This window comes from Anopheles marshallii, chromosome 2 (genome assembly GCF_943734725.1).
Source record: "Anopheles marshallii chromosome 2, idAnoMarsDA_429_01, whole genome shotgun sequence".
In the NCBI taxonomy this organism is placed as follows: domain Eukaryota; kingdom Metazoa; phylum Arthropoda; class Insecta; order Diptera; family Culicidae; genus Anopheles; species Anopheles marshallii.
This window is the reverse complement of record NC_071326.1, coordinates 84,015,753-84,032,634: the sequence shown is the minus strand read 5'-3', so window position 1 is coordinate 84,032,634 and position 16,882 is coordinate 84,015,753. Positions and strand designations below refer to the sequence as shown.

General features: G+C 43.5%; 3 protein-coding genes across 3 annotated transcripts; 1 reads left to right on the top strand and 2 right to left on the bottom strand.

The window, feature by feature from the left end:
• Positions 1 to 4,484: 4,484 nt before the first annotated feature.
• Positions 4,485 to 5,490, bottom strand: LOC128709277 (PHD finger protein 7-like). The gene is made up of 2 exons (XM_053804266.1): positions 5,302 to 5,490; positions 4,485 to 5,234 (listed from the first exon to the last, which is right to left on the bottom strand). Exons 1-2 carry the CDS (start codon positions 5,488 to 5,490, stop codon positions 4,485 to 4,487), a joined length of 939 nt encoding a protein of 312 aa, XP_053660241.1.
• A 766-nt stretch (positions 5,491 to 6,256) lies between these two features.
• On the top strand, positions 6,257 to 9,418 carry LOC128707083 (inner centromere protein). The gene is made up of 5 exons (XM_053802030.1): positions 6,257 to 6,337; positions 6,436 to 8,074; positions 8,108 to 8,789; positions 8,895 to 9,160; positions 9,231 to 9,418. Exons 1-5 carry the CDS (start codon positions 6,257 to 6,259, stop codon positions 9,416 to 9,418), a joined length of 2,856 nt encoding a protein of 951 aa, XP_053658005.1.
• Positions 9,419 to 12,456: 3,038 nt separating this feature from the next.
• On the bottom strand, positions 12,457 to 14,606 carry LOC128708719 (uncharacterized). The gene is made up of 2 exons (XM_053803698.1): positions 14,006 to 14,606; positions 12,457 to 13,823 (listed from the first exon to the last, which is right to left on the bottom strand). The coding sequence occupies exons 1-2, from the start codon at positions 14,604 to 14,606 to the stop codon at positions 12,457 to 12,459; spliced, it is 1,968 nt and encodes a 655-aa protein (XP_053659673.1).
• Positions 14,607 to 16,882: the final 2,276 nt, after the last annotated feature.

The window sequence follows — 16,882 nt, the reverse complement described above, 5'->3', positions numbered from 1 at the left end:
ACCCTCTTTCCCTGTCAGTAACTATTCGATGCTTGAAAGAATGTAGCCTTTTAATAATAAATTAACACATTCAGCATGCCGGTTCGTAGAAGGTCGAACGTAAGTAACCGACACACCGGAAGAAAATAATATCCATTTGAAGGCAAATCGTACTTGTGCTCCCACTTGACCCAAATAGGGCGTGGAAAAACTTTCAGCGAACTAGTAAAACAAAAAAAAATGGTCCAACATTCGTCGAAACAAAGTGTACAAGAACCATCTTTTTAAAATTCATTTCAAACATACGGTTTGCATATGGCAACAAAAAAAAATCGAACAAAAAAGAAACCACTCTTATGTACAAACAGCACGTGTACGATTTTCATCCACAACATGACGGTATGATGGTTCGGTTTTACCCTACCAGCCAGGAGACAGGGCAAAGTAAAACGATAAACAACTAAATAAGTTAAAACACAAGCACCCACGGGGGAACTATGAAGGTGTATTGCGGGAGAAGAAAAGGCGTGCAGTACTTGTTGAGTGAACACGAGCCAAACGGTACGCGGGTAAAGGGCCCACTTGGAATCGTACCTTCACTCAAATTATAAACCTTTTCCTTTACTCCTTGGTTTTTGTCTTCTTTTTTGCAACCAGTACATTCCTATGCCTCTCGGAAGAATTATTCGTGAAAAGGGTGCGCAAAGCTATAAGAAATATCACTTATTGCTTATCATCAGCTCAAAAACCGTTTCCGTGCATTAATGTTCATCCAATGACTAGTCTAGTTATCCTTTTCTCCATACTAATCCATCTAAAAGATAGAAAAAATGAACAGAACGATGTAGAAAGTGCCTGAAGAGGTTGTTCTGTTTTCATATACTCACGCGCCACGCTTGTTGACGTGGCTGTCTAGAAGCGAAAGAAACATGATGAAGATGACCCGACCTAATATATCGGTCAAGGAAAGGCTTGCTGCATGGCAGCATGTCCTTCGCGGACCAATGACACCAGCCCCATTCGGGGATACGGACATGCCGACACATACTAGGTTAATCTGCGCGTCGTTGGTCCCATTCATTTTGCATTCATTCATCGTTTCAATCCGGCATTTAGGAACTCTCATGCTGGATGCGATGGATGTGATGCCCAATGAAGTTTTTGGAATTTTTTTAAATAGAACCCAATATTTGTGTTGAAAAGCCTTTACTGCTTGTACGAAAAATTTAGGGGTTAATTTCAACACATTTTTTCTTATAACATATTTATAATAATACTCATAGGACAGTTTTTTCAGCGAACCGCATAAGCAAGCGCATAATTGAGATAGAATATTGGGAGTAGGAACAGAAATTACAATTAACAACCAAATTCCCGGAGACAACTGCTTGGCGATACGAAGAAGATGCTTTGAGGATGAAAAAAACATGTATCTGTAGTCACAAAAGTTAACTTGTTTAACTAACTGTTCTGCAATACAAGTAGCAGTGTAGCTATCGATCTCATCTTACAAGGTGCAGTTTATGTTACATAAAATTTCTACAATTTGAAAATAATAAATTGGTATAATTAAAGCTAATACTATGCATTACTATTTTAACACTAATTTTCACATTATCGCGCTGCTCTTGAGTGAAACATTTGCTAACAAGCAACTTCACCAATTCGAATTGTTATGTGGTTAATAGAATTGCTGTTGCATAAATCAAATAATAATCACAATTGCACATGAGTCTATGGGCTGCACAAACCTTGACGCGGCGGTCTTAATTGAATGTGATGGAACTAACAACCCTCTGTACTACGGCGCAATCAAACAGTAGCACCTTCATCCCCGCACTCAACCGCAAGTGTCGGCACGTGCGATATCCTTCCCCTCTACGGAACCGAAAAACCGATCGCAAACGATCACTTGTTGACCGAGGCCAACGTCCTTGCGCCTGTTGGAGCTGAACGTGTAGGTTGCTTTATTAGTTCAAAGTATTTGTTCAATTCGGTAGAACCTGAGTTTGATAACAAATCATCGTTCGATCAGTAAACGCACTAGAACTAACAACCATAATGCGAAAAAAGAACATATTTTTTCAGCACAATCGAAGCTCGAGGATTGAAGCACCGAGCCCACAGCATCTTGGGAAAGATGTTCTTTATACAAAAAAAAAAACACTCCTTAAGGCAGGCAACAGACAGGTGCAAAACGGTACCAGGTAAGATTTGGCCAGCAGCACAAAATCTGCAAGGTAGAAGCGTTCGTGAGGGGCGAAAGAAAAAGAACCCACAAAAGGAATACAGGTTTGCAGGCAACCGGTACCGGTGAAGATGCCAGATGGATGAAGATGTAGAGGCTAAAAAAATAAACAAACCAGCAAAAGAAGGATGGCAAAATGGTAACAGTTTGTTGGTGGTACGTACCTTGAAAGAGTTATCCTTCAACGTTCGACTGCTTGAGGGATGGTGATCGGCAGCAGCAACAACGGCCACTGTGTATGTGTGAGTGTGTTGTGAATTTCCGAATCTTCCTATGTCGGTGTTTGCGATTGTTTCATCATCCAAGTAAACGCTTGGCGACCTTCGGATACGGAGAGTTCCTGCGTTTCGTTGGTTTTGACTTGTTTTGCCTTTCCCACAAGGATTTAGTTAATTGACCATTGAAGCGCCATATTCGACCGGGTTTGGTTAGCTTTGTTATGTTGATTTCGTTGTCAAAAGAGCGCTACTTTGTATCCCCTTTTGGATATGCAAGAAGCATCTTCACTTGAAATGACGTGCGATACGGCACCATTCATTACATATTACTGCAAACGCCTACTGCTATCAACGCTGATCACAAACGCGTACTTGAGCACAACACTAACGCTTTTGGCCCATACGCTGCCGTCCGTCTATTTTTTTTTTTGTCGGACTAAAACACTTCACTGGTTAAAGCGCTATATTTCACTCTCTTTGCTTTTACTACACATCAGAATAGGCTGTTGTTGCTCCGGATGAGGGAAAGATGTTTACACATAACCACTGTTTCGCGGATTACGCGATACTTCTTTACTCAACCTGGAAAAACGGGGAAACCACAATTAAAACACTGCTCACAGTAAGTGAAGGCCACACACGATCGCACTAAACACATCAGCTGAGCAACTGAGAGGAAGGGTGGCCTTTTTAAGCTTAGCAACGCTTGCTACGCCATGTTCCACGAGCGTCGCAGCATCTTACATCACGCTTCTTTACAAACTTCTCGTCACTTGGCCACGGATCGAATTGGTGGCTAAACAAATTGGCTAAACATTGCACGGGGTATTCCAATCTCACATTCCGCTGCTACACTTTTGATGCGTTATAGATTTGTCTGAAGAGACAACAAAGCAAAAGCTGACAAGGACGACCCAACTAGACCGTTCATTTCATCACCATCGATCTATAAGCCATTCAACGGCATGTAACTAAGAAACTACAGCCACAGACATCCTCCAGACAGCTGCAGGGTGGCATCGTCGATGTTGGGGATTTTCCTACGAACCGTTTCTACGCACATTAATCGCATACTCGTTTCTTTCACGCTACAAACAACAATGACCGCAATAGCAACGACTGCAGCAAATGCACCAAGAAGGGAACGGAGACGGAATTATATGATCGAAAATAGCAGTAACACACCACCGTAAACTCGACCCGCACTGCTCCGGTCGGACGATCCGCGTTTTGTGATTTGCATTGCTTTTTTCAGCTCTTGTTTACCGTTTTCAGATGGTTTGTGGGTACGTCAGGTTAGATCATTACGAAAAAAACCACCTTTTGAAAAGTTGGCTAGCCTATATTCTACAGTTTTCGAGGAACGTTGAAGGAAAGTTTAGCAAATAGCATCGGTTTGCTAAAAAGCATAGAGTAAAGCAGAACTTAAGCTAAAAACTAACAATTATTTGTAGAAACAAACAGATAGCGCCCACGGTTTCAGAGTAACTCAATGTGGTTGGTTACTGTCAAAAATGACATCAGACATGGACGCTACAAAATGCCAAGGTTGGTATGGATCGTATTTTTTCGCGGTTTGCCAAAAATGTTTTAAAATATTGTTTTGCTGTAATAAGAAACAATTGTCTATATGTGCCGTTTTTTGATACGATTGTTGAAGTACATCATGAAATTGCTATACCCCAAAGGCCGGCTGCTCAACCTGTTGAAGATCAGTACTGGACGTAGATTCCTGCCATACAAGTGTGACGTGCTCAACTGCAATGATGTGTCCTAAAGCTAATATGATCTAGTGAATCGTGCTAAATATTTTCTTCATTTATGCCGTATTTCCGTACTTATTGTTTATTGAATAGAGTTGGTGTAATGAATATTGTTGACTAAAAAAATCCCTACCATGGGAAACGAAAGGAAAGTGATAGCATTGGGATTAGGGAGCACGATAGGAACAGCGACGGCGATATCAACCGTAATAACACCTTAATATAGTATTTCAATTTCAAAATTCTGTATTTTGATCCCACCAAATTTATCAACTATTACACCAAATTTGCAAACGAGTCGTCCCTACAAACATTACAAAGATAATCGTTCTCATCTGTTACCCCAGCGCAAAGCTTATGCTTTAACTGTCCACCACAAATTTTACACCCTACCAATTCAGATAGCTCATCTTCTTGCTGCGCGTTTTCTGCGACACACGGAACAGCTGTGCATTTTCGTTTGTGAAGATCTTTAAATGCGTCCGGTTCACGTTCCCAGGCAGACTCTCGCTCTGGTATAAAGATCCCACTCTTTGCGGCATGAGTCTTAAACTTCTTATTCCAGCATAACGGACATTTGAAGTTGTAACCTGACGAATAGGCAAACTTCTGTACACACTCGCGGTGCAGTAGCCCGGCCGGACATTCGCTACTGCAGTGGGTGCGTATGATCGCCAATGGGTTGAAGTTCGGGTCCATTACGTCTGGTAAGTTCATGTAGCAAATATTACAGTCTCGCTCCTTCGTGTTTAATGGTTTACACAACTCAGCGGGTATATGTTGATGGCAGTATGATAAATACTGACCAAAAAACTGTGTAAGGCAGGAGTTATTGTAACCGCAAATGTAATGGAACCGTCGGCCGCACTTTCGTTGTGCACATTCGATTGGTGCCGATAGATGTCGACAGTAGAAGCACGATTTTGTGCGATATTCCTCATAGCTTTTGAAGATGTCACGTAATTTGAAGCCAGCGATCCCCGCCCCATCTGATGATGCGTTTTGTTCAATGTAGGTGCCGGAAAGCTGAAAACAGAGAGTCGATTACATGATCAACTAGAACCTACCAACTATGCATTGCACGTTTTCTTACCAAACAAAAGTAATGAACACGGAGTACTTGTTTTGAGTATGTTTTCTCTATGAATTCTCCATACCGAACCGGGTTGTTATCGCCCAACAGGCATACATCACACTTAACACTCGTTGTTTTCTTCAAAACATTCAACTTGAATAAAGGATCTGTGCAATAGCTTACATTAAAAAATGTTGATTGGTTCATCGTTCGCTCATAATGCGTTGAAATTCTATACCACCACTAAATATAATTCTTCTTCGGAACAAATGATTTGCGATGCGAAGCAATCCCTGTCGGCCAGATTGTACGAATAGGCAAGCTGTCAAACCGATGCAGCCTAGCATAGGCATAGGTACCGTACCAAATATAGCAATGTAAAAATATAAAAAAATAAATCGGATAAATAGATGCTTGTTTTTCCTGTTATCACAGATCTGCAACATACCAAAAAATTGATAAATTAATAATTTGAAAATATCTTTTTCTTGAACCTCCAACCTCCAACCGGCCCATGCATACCTTGACAGCTGTCAACGAAAATTCCGTTTGTTCAAAATTACGAAAAGGCCTTTTCGAAGAGCAGCTAACACCAGGTGTTGGTATTGGTGTGCTGCAAAAACGGTCCGTTCAATTTTTGAAGTTACGCCGTCCGATTTGAGCGGTTTCTTGGTGTGTTTGGTGTTTTCAGCAGCAATTATCATTGCCCAAGTGTTTCGATTATTTGTTAAATTGTGTTTTTGCGGAGTGCGAACGTGTGGAAATTCACTCCCAGACTTTTTGCTAGTGGGGACAAAAAAATCCATTTACATAACCCGAAAGGAAGAATGAGTGCCGTGGAATAGCATCTAGCTAGCATCTTTTTTCTTTTGCTTCATGTATCTAGAGCGCAGTGAAAGCGATTGTGAAACTAGTGAACATTTGTGCATTTACGTGTACATAAACGAATCTACGAAGGAATCAACCGAGCAACATGGATGAAATGTTGGAAATGTTCAACTCCTTCATAGGGGAAGCTTTCGATCGGGAAAAGGCAATGGCTGTTGAATTCACGGTAGGCAACAGGCGTAACAATGTTAGCTTCGGTTCGCGTTCAACCCAATCTACGCGGTCTACAATTTTGTTCTTGCTCTGTTTAATATCACTTTTTAGGAATTCGAAAAGAGACTTAATGAATGCGTTTCACTGGCCAACGAGCGGGGTACGCCGGTCCAGAACAAGAAGCGTCCAAAAAGACAGGTCTCCATATCGGAAAGGGATGAGGAAGTTCCAGGTAGTAGTGCGACGCACGAAGCAGCATTGAATAGCGGGCATGAATCGCAACAATCAGGAAAGCAATCGTCTGCGCCTGATCGCACCGCTAACCCGCCGCCTCGGTCATCCGCCCGCATGTTAGACGTTACTGGCAAAGTTCGGGATGATCAGGCTCCTCAGCTCATGGAAACTAGTAGCGAATCGAATGAAAATACCATTCGCCCTTCTAGGACGGCCCGGTTAAAGGCACAGGAAAAACTGAAAGAACCTACATTGAATGCCAAGATGCGTAACGATGGTGGAACGACCGTAAACATAAAGATTGAACGAAGCTCGACCGTCGCCAATAGCACGCTTGTGCGTGGAGGAAAAGATAAAACAACGCAGCAACAAACATACGAGGAGATGGAAACGGAGAATGATGCGAACCAGGCAAACAGAATAATTACACCGGTGGCAGACAAACGCAACGATGAAGGTTTCTCGAGTGCGACTGAAGCACCAAAGCAGGAGAATGATAAGCCGCCAGTAGCTGCTCGCGAAATGTCGCTAATGGTCATTCCTCCTGTGGTACCCAAGGTGGAGATTCTTTCCGACGAGGAGATGCCTCCACCAAGTATGCCACCACCGAAGGTGCCTCTACCCAAGGTACGCACGAAAAAGAAGCAAGCCGCTGGGGCGAAGAATAAGAAAGATGCTAACGACACAGCGTCCAGTTCGGCCGTTTCGTCGGCTGACTCGACAATGAACAGCACGAGCAGTACGGTTAGCAGCAACGCAAGCACTAGCACTAGTGGTCGTCCGAGCCGATTGAAATCAAAAACGGCGGTGAAACAGCCAGCTGTAACGACCCCAACGGATAAGGAGCTGAACGTGATGATTGAACCGATACGGATCAAAACTGAGAAACTTTCGATCGAACAGCAGTCCACTAACAGGGCGTCCGATAAGTCGACCTATGAAGATGCACGCGAACAACCAAATCAGGATCAAGCGGAACGCATACAGCTAGAGAAGCAAATGCGTCCACTACACATTGCGCTGGTTAAGATGCCTCTGCAAGCAGCGTCCCATCCGAGCTCAAAGGGTGGCCAATGCGACCTAAATGGAACGTACACTCAACCTATGCCTGCCGATGGTACGTTCATTACACCGCCAGCGGTTCAGGATGGCACATTTACGGTAAATTCACCAATGGAAAATGCACCGGGTGAACAGCGATGCAACGAAACGTTTAATATTCCTGCCGACGAAGGCACTCCATCCGGTCAGGCGGAAAATCGTCCGAACGATACGTTTGTGATTGAGAAGCATGGATTATCGAACGGACAGCGCCTGCCGAATGTTGGTGATATAGTGGCGGCTAACGCGAGCATTATGACCGAGGACGAATCGGTTATAGAGAACTCACCGGTTCAGATGCAACATTTGCCGGAACAGCCGAAATCTAAAGCAACACCCTTCAGTCACAAGGTGGGCCCACCGATAACAGGTGCAAAGCCGAAGAATGTTTCCATTCTAAAAAAGTCTGTCAGCAGTGTGGCATCGCTTGGTAGCAAGTCGGCGGCAGATGCGAAGAAAAATAAGGAACTCTTCAACCCCTGCGTGATGAGCCCGATCAAGAGTCGCATCGAGGCATTTGAAAAGTGCGCTACCACTTCGTCGAAGATTGGTACACCGCAGGCCCAGATTGGACGTCTCATGAAAACGGCCAGCACACCGACAATCGGTACGGAAATGCATGGACTGGTACGGTCGGCCCATGCCAAACCGCTTGCCTCATCCGCTTACACCCCGAACTGTGCCTCACAACCCGTACCGAAAGCATCATCAGCCTCCAAGGTAGCTCAGATGCAGAGTAGAGCCTTACAGCACACCACCCGTAGCCAATCGCGTGACTCTAGCTGGGACCGTGCCGCGGCCGGTGGCAGTGGAACTCTTTCGGCGGCCTCATCCACCTCATCTCTGCTGGACGAGAAAAAGAAGAAGCGCGAAGAAAAGCAACGTTTGGCGGCCGCGCAGCGGGAAGCGATGGAGCGCGAGAAGCGCGAACATGCGGAACGGTTGGTGCGCGAAAAGGAGGAAAAGTATCGGAAGCTCGTTCACGAAAAGCAGGAAAAGATACGTATCGATGCGCAGAAGAAGGCACGCAAGCTGGAGGAGTTTGAGAAGCGGCGTCTGATGGAGGAACAGAAGACACTTGCCGATCAGAAGCGGGATGAGTTAGCCAAACAGTTAGCCGAACAGCAAAGGTACTGTTGTGCGGAGATTTCGATGCAGGAAGAACCAAGGGACCAAGCATACGATATATCGATATATACGTTATATCGTTTCCACTCTTCTCTTTTGCTTTCCAGAATCGATCGGGAGCTGTTGGAGACGTTGAAACAAAGTCAGGCTAAGGAGAACCACGAAGTGAAACTGCACAAACAGCTGTATCAGCAGAAGCTGCGTCAGCAGCACCAGCAGCAGGCGGCAAAGAAAAAATTGGCTGCCGCCCAAACGGAAGTGTTTACGTTCGACATGATAGACACGGATGACACCACGGATGACGATGTTGCCGAAGATCCAAGCGCACCCCGTAAGAAAAAGCGTCCACCACCGCCGGAATGGTGCCAGAAGTGTAAGTCCTCAAAGCTTTTCCTTTGCGTATCCAGTGGAGTTTCATGCAGCTGTTTCTTCGCCATTTACAGCATCCAATTTCCAGCACAGACTTACGATCCAGGCCCGCATCGATACGAAGGTGATCGACAGTCTGTTTTCCGTGCAACCGATGACGCCCGATCTGCGTGTGCTGTTCCCTTCCATCGATGCACAAAAGCTGAAGCGAAACTCGAGTGCAATTTGGCGCACACCGCCACGCCACTCGCAGCTTCCGTGAGACATCGCCCGAATGTCACTAGGACAAATGTGTTTTAAGTTGTAAACTGTACCAGTAATATGGAGCTACATAGACCGTTTCTTTAATTTACCGGTTTTCGCTCGATTCTAATATACGTTAAGTATCTCGGTCTACACACATTTGCCTCTCCCATTGAGAGAGGATCGTGCACGTTGTGCATGGTCGATGTAAGTTGCGCATGCAGCGTGTCTGCGTTTGTTGGAAGAGAATACTTCATGAATGATCGTTGAATGGGGCAATCATTTTAAGTTTATGTGGCAGATTATCATCTGTTCGCACATGGATCATTTTTAGTACGTTGATTAACCATTGATATATTTTTGTGTAGTATACATACGGTGCATCTTATCTGTTCCCGTATCGTTAGTATAAACGGTAAACAAATAAATTATGTAAAGCAAACACGTATCAAACACACCGATCGATCGAAAAATATTCAAACTTAATATTGAATAAGCATTTGATTTTCATAAGGGAACATTTGCTTTATTTTCTGCTATGATCTACTCTCGAACAAACACATTTGTTTTTTGTTTCATATTAAAGCTTAAGTTCATGCAGCTTCACGTTTGTAGCAAAGCACCGGATTAGCAAAAACATAAATCCCTTTTACACCCGCTATCACGGTATTAGAACATAACGATATAAACCGTGTTCAGTTAAAGGCAGATACAAAACAGAGCGTACAAAACGACCAGTTGTTTCAACACAGCATTTAGGCAGGCATTTAATTGACCGTTTCTTGATATGATACATCAAAACTAAGGAAGGAAGTGATAGCAGATTTGCTGTTACTATTGACATTACCTTCGGCAATTGCAGTGCCGGAGAAAACTAACAACTGGGATTCTTTACACCTTATACAGGACAACTAGGGTTGGTGATAATGATTGGAAATCGAACGAGAGGAATGATTTTGGAGTCAACACAGCTCCACTACTCTAACCTGTGCAAGCTTTAACGAACTTTCAATCCTTTGCTTGTTTTCTTTACCTTCCCTCGACACGTTACAATGTTTGGTGTTTTTTGTTTGTTTGCTTGCTGTTTGTTTTGCTACTCTGTAATTTTTTTCCTTTTATACTCTCATATTATTACAACGTGTTATAGATTCTTTTCTGTTAAACTGTACTATATATCTTTCTTATATGTTATAGTACTAAAGATTATACATGCTTTACAAAACCTACAAAGCTTCTATCATAACTTCTGTGTTTTGCTGCTACCGTTCTACTACCGCTAGTAGTTATAGCTGGGTTTACGCTCACTCACACAATGTCCTGTATAAATATGTTGTTTCGGCATATATGTTTCTACCACGCGCTGTTTAAATTCTTCCATTCTATCACGATATACTAGTTTTGTGGTAAACTTCACACGACCGTGTTTGTGTCTGTGTTTTGGTTTTTTTTGTGTGTTATGTTTTGGGGCTTTTCTTCAAAAACGGGCGAAAAAATAGTTACAAACAGTTTAGTAAATAGAGTACGTTAAAAATAAACTTTCTCGAAATAGTCTATCGCTAGTACACGCTGGCAAATTGTATGTTCTCCATCAAAGGTGTGTGTGTGTATTTGTATGTTCAGGTAGAAACGTTTTGCAATGCTCGACAGTGTCGTTGATTCGTATTTGATTATATTTTCTTTGATTTGCTTGGTTTTTTGTGCAATTCGCTTTCGACAGTCACCAATCATCTTTGCTTAGTCGAATAAACGGGAACAAAAGGAAACGCGCGCACTATGAAGGGAATGAGAAGACTTGTAAGAATTAGGAAAATTAAATAACTAAATAAGGAAAAACTCCACATAACGTACAGAAAGGAAGCACGACAGTTAACAGGCGGGCAGAGTGTGTTTGGTTTGTTGTTACGCTGCTTCAATGTTTTTGTGTTTGAATGTGTGCTTTCTTGAAGCGGTCACATAATATAGTGGAACTTGGCCTACATCCAGCCTTGGCGGCCTTGGCCTACATCCAAAAGTGTCGAAAATCACTAAATAGATGTATACTGGCGTATGCTAATCATTCAACCTGACCCATCTGGGAGACGTATGTCCTTAGGTGTAAGTTTAACAATCTTCCTACAATAAGGGCTGAAAGAACTTCAATAAATCTGACGTGTGGCTTAGAATTATTTGGTAAGCTTCAACTATTCAGAAGATAGCAAAAACTTTGACTGACTTTCAGAATTCCTATTGCAGCGCCACTTCGAATCAAAACGTTCAGAAGAGTCTTCCATTTGCCGTGATCTTGATCAACCCGTTAAACTGGTGGATACCAACTTTATCTTTTTCGTATGATACTGTTCTTGAAATTCTGGGCCTTAGCTTACACCAGGAATAGTCAACCAACTGGGTCAATGGCAGAGAATGGAACTAAAACCAAAGGTAACAATCCACAACATATGCGTTCTCTTTCGCTCTGAGCAACAGTAAAACACTTTTCTCTAGATGCTACTTCATCGAATGCCGTATGATGTAAATATACTTCCATAATCTTCCACAATTATTAGTAGTAGCTAAACATTATACACGTTTTGAATTGATATGTTTCGGTTACGCTTTGTTTCTCACACTCACTGGTTTCGCATAAATTTGTTCCTATTTGGTTTCGGTATAGTTTCATATTTTGTTTAGTTAGCTTTCTTATTTAGCTTTTTCTAATGTCACTAAGATCTCTACAAAAAGCTGGCTTCTTTCCTTCATTCATTCGTTTGTAGCACTGCCTCTAAAAATTTGGCTAATAAATGGATGTATTCGTATGTTTTGTTTTGTTAGTTAGTCATGTGAGTACAAATGTTAGCAGCTACTTTTGATATGTTTCACTCAATTTGTTTGTTCTTCATATATTGCTTTTTTGTGTGTTTGCCATTAGACGCGTTTTAATTTTTAGTTCTACGCCATTCAAAAATACACATAACAAACCCCATATTAACATGCATTGTTCGCTTTCTTTCCTTTTCTCAGGACATGGTATAAGGATAACAGGGAGTCAAACTCACCACAGCGCGTGTTCCTTGCGATGATTTAACTATGCTTTCCTTCACGCTCTAGAGCTTTCAGAATATTATTCTTCAGCTTTTCGTAGAGGAGTTGCTCCGTTTGGTGTGCTGTTGTCTCATTGCCCTCACCGACACCTTCATGATCCTCGATTACTTCCAATGATTTTTGCTTAAAAATAGAAAAATAGTTCGGATCCTGGCGTATTATTTCCGTCAGCTGGCTGCACTGCTTCTCCGACAGCTCCAGCATTGCCCGTATTATCCGATCCGAATCCTTGTCTTCATCATCCACCGTTGGCTCAGTGTCCTTCGGTTTGCTATCACCAGCAGCCGCTGCTTGCTCCACTGGTACAGTTGGTGTTCGATTGGATGCAAACAAAATGTACGCCCGTTTCAACCGCAACCACAGGCCGCGTCCTACACATAGTCCTTCCTGTTCTGCTGAAAGCTGGAATGTGGTAGGCTTTACATTTGCCGACTCTTCGTATCGTTTAATGGCGGCATATGTTTGAAGTAACATTTCCATTACATCGTTAACCGGTAGACACTCCCGTTCTGCTTCCGCGGCGAGCAGTCGTACCAGTACGCTTAACTTTGCTTCTTCATCGGAGTTTTTCACCGAACAAACCAAACAGCGCATTTCATCGAACAGTGCCCGATCGTCCGGTGTCGATGATACACCTTGCAAAGCTTCAAACAGCAATTCGACTTCGTTTGGTTCTAGTCGCAACAGTTCTTTTATAGGGAACCGGGTACCATCAATCCGTATCGCACCGGGGTCACTCGGATCGGACACGATCTGCACATTGGTCTCGAGCGAATGCTTCGCAATTCTTAACCCAATATCGATCGCGTGCGAATCGTTGTTAAAGTACTCGCAGCAATGATCCTCAAACCCGAACAGCTTCAGCGCAACGATTGCATTGTTCTTCATCATCAGTTCCGCCTGCCGGATGCTGATGGTGGTCTTTGTCCAGAAGCAGATCGAGGCAGCGTGCGCCAACCGTGTTTCGATCGACGCGTTATAGTAATTCGAATGCATTGCCGACAGTGTGTCGCAAATCACCAGATCGCTTATGATGTTGCCCGTCTCGTTGATGAAGTTGCACACCTTGAACCCCGTTGCGATGCTGTGGCTCGTTGAGGCGACCCCGGACAGTGCCGATATGTGGGGCATGGTGCCGAAGGTGAGCACGTGTGCCGTAAGACTCAGCCATGCGGTACGGGATTCGGAATCAAGGAACGGATTCAACGATTCCTGGTGGGCGCTTTTATCGCGCAGCACATCGATCGAGCGTCCGGTTGCGTACAATGCCGATCCAATGCTGGCCGCAACAAAGGGTGTCGCAATACCACCGGACAGAAAGATGGCTCCAGTTGCACCAGCGATACCTACAAGTAAAAGGGACAGATTTAAAGTTTTGTACGCGTGAAATTGCAACGGATGACATTTCTATATTAGTTGCGATACTGTTTTCGCAGCAATGTATTCAAATTAAATGATAACCAAACTATTATTATTTTTTTTTAGAAGGAGCCCTTGTGGGGACTAAAATGAACCATCCAGAACTTACCAATTATTCCCGTGGCAATGTCCAACGCTTTAAAATAGTACGCTTTCCAGGCGGGTGTTTTGCCGACCTCATACAGCACAGTTTTCTCTTCACTCGCCTCGAGCCGCCCTTCGCGCGGATAAATCATCTCCGCCGACGGGTATTTATTGTTACGCAGAAAATCCCGGAAACTTCCATACACGCGACCGTACGAATCAATGTACTTCGGTTCGGTTGCTTGAAGATCCCCGAATTGGTATCGAAATAGGGCTACCTCATAAAGCTTCCCCTCTGCGTACAGTTCAATCGGTAAGATCGTCAGATGGCACGGTTCGTCCGGTACGACACCTTGAGCGTACATCTGCTGCGTTAGCTTGTCGATTGTCTTGCGCGAATCGGTGTCATAAAAGCATAGCTGTTCCATGTACTCTTGCTGCAGTTCATCGTCGGTCCACTCGTTCGGATCCTTCATCGTCAGGTTAAGGGCATAACCGAGCGTATTTTCTAGTGCCGCTCCGGCCAACATTTGTGGTTCATCTCCCCGGCAAGCACCACCACGGTTAAGGAATTTTTTCATGTTTTCCTTCGCCCGTTCTATCCACTCTTCGGCCGACACCTCCATTGTTGCTTTCTGTTATTCGTTATAGTGTGTGCTGGTTGGAAGAGCAAATGGCGCAGTTTTCCTTATCTATCACGTTTACCGCTAGTGGTGATGGTGATGCACTTGAATGCGATTTTCGCAATGATGATTCTCGGGGGTGAAGTGTGATGACTCATCGGACAGGAAAGTAGGATTATTCCAACTCAATACTGCCTTTTCTAAGTTTACTCCAGTTTTCTCCAGTTTGTGTATCACACGTTTTGTTGTTGTCCTGTCCCCGTAGATCGTACTACTGCCACATAAAGACAAAGGTGACAAATAATCAATCTGGCACCAGAATGGTAAATGTTTTTTTTTGCATCTACAATGCTAATGAGCTTTTTTACTGGGCTGCTCAATGTAGCAGGGTGACTAAAACGAGTGAGAAATACAAATAAAAAATAACCTGGTTTATCGAGCAAAGGCAATCAAAGCAGGCAGGGTAAACATGATAAATGTCGTCCCGCGAGCGCAGGCGAGAAAATCAATAAAATTTCTATTTCCTGCTTCCTGTTACACCCCGGCGAGTTATTTACTTACCATATAGTTCGCCCATTACAACGATTGATTATCTCGTCGGAGTAAATCATGGGCCACCAGTTCGCCTCATGATTATGCTTCAATCCCAGCGGAATTGATTCAGCTGTCCCGTTCCGAATTGTTCGTACTGAAGAAAATTAAAGATACAACCCACACAAAAATGTTCTGCCGAGATGTAGTTTTTTTTTTTCGTTGGAAGAGATAGCACCCGTCACTAATAAACAATCGGGAGTTTCGCGAGACCAATCGACAAACAAAGAGAATCGAATTGCGTTTTGGCCGTGATGTAGATGTGCGCTTGATCGATTGATACACTACACTGAAGAAAGAAACCCCAAAACCTGTCCAGTTTCTGTTGTCTTCACTGTATACAGTAATATTGATTCGATTGCAACTGTTTCATATTCTTCCCCACTTTATACCTTTTACATCGACCCACAAACACACACCTAGAAAGATTGATAAGGGTTGTAGGATGGACACAAAACTAAAGCAAATTATAAAAAAAGCACAACAACGAACAATTTCCAGCGCCAAACAACCGCGAAACGTATCGCGGAAACTGTGATGCGCTCGGTCGCACACGCGTTCGTTGTGGGCGTATACGGGTTGGATGTAAAATAGGAAAACCACCCTCTCACCCTTTGCAAATAAGGTAACGGATGGGCGAGAAAATGGCAATGCAATCGTCGCTGGGTTTTTGCGCACGTTTGTTTTGATTGTGATGTTACACCCTGGAAGAAAGGGTTTTGAGGGGCTTGAGGCACGGGGGAAGGGACAAAATCAAAACACAACACAGCTGAGTGTGTCGATTGACAGCTCGTGGTGGGTAAAATTCCGAAACATCTTCAATTCTCCAAAACATGCGTTTAATGCGATAATTTAAATGCATTGTGTGCAGCATAATTAAATAAAAATAATTACAATTGCTATTGATTGCTGTTTTTCGTTCTTTCGACGCTAGCTTGGTTAATAATACCGTTCGCCACACGAACACACCACACTATGAGCCTATCAACTGGTCAAAAAGCGAGCGCTCCAATCCCATCTGTCAAAACGTTCGCCATCAAATCTCACTGCTGCATGCCATTCGCTTTGTATTTCGCTGTACGTCATTCGCGTCGGATCGCATTTATTTATCTGGCTTCCTGCTTGCACGACAGTTTTGCTTCAATTTTAACGCGTACGCAACAAAAGATTTCAATTCTACCTCCATTTCGTGTGCAATCGATCAGTGCAATGTGAGTGCAGTTTGGTCATAATTTCGCTAGTGTTACTTGCTTTACTAATTGTTGTGCATCAGCGGCATTGGTTCGTCTCGCTTTCGGCTGTTGTGGGTGGGTAACGCAACCAAAGACGGGCGGCAAAAAGGAGATGCCGAAGATGGCCGCCGCTGTCGCGATCTTCAGCAATTGAAAGTTTTGTTGAGAGCAAGGAATAATGTGAGGTAGGAAATGCTGTAAAAAAAACGGCGCAGCTTCTGGTGTTTGGTGGAGTGGAACCGTGAACAAAAATTGCTTCGGATCGTTCGGGTGCCTTGCTGTATTGCTAGTGTACAGTGATCGTGTGAGAAGCTGGGATTACAGTGCGGTGCATTTTGGTGGGTGTAGAAAAGCGTAAAATCTTCCTTGGTAAACGAGAGCTGCACGAAAGGGTGTATTAGTGTATTAGTTTAGTGTAGTGTATTAGTGTACTGTAAGTATTAGTGTAGTGATGAG

Coding starts and splice junctions, on each gene's coding strand:
- LOC128709277 (XM_053804266.1), bottom strand. CDS start 5,490: ATGAACCAATCAACATTTTTTAATGTAAGCTATTGCACAGATCCTTTA. Junction 5,235..5,301: donor GTGTTCATTACTTTTGTTTG/GTAAGAAAACGT, acceptor CTCTGTTTTCAG/CTTTCCGGCACCTACATTGA.
- LOC128707083 (XM_053802030.1), top strand. CDS start 6,257: ATGGATGAAATGTTGGAAATGTTCAACTCCTTCATAGGGGAAGCTTTC. Junction 6,338..6,435: donor CAATGGCTGTTGAATTCACG/GTAGGCAACAGG, acceptor ATCACTTTTTAG/GAATTCGAAAAGAGACTTAA. Junction 8,075..8,107: donor TCTAAAAAAGTCTGTCAGCA/GTGTGGCATCGC, acceptor AGTCGGCGGCAG/ATGCGAAGAAAAATAAGGAA.
- LOC128708719 (XM_053803698.1), bottom strand. CDS start 14,606: ATGGAGGTGTCGGCCGAAGAGTGGATAGAACGGGCGAAGGAAAACATG. Junction 13,824..14,005: donor CATTGCCACGGGAATAATTG/GTAAGTTCTGGA, acceptor TTTTACTTGTAG/GTATCGCTGGTGCAACTGGA.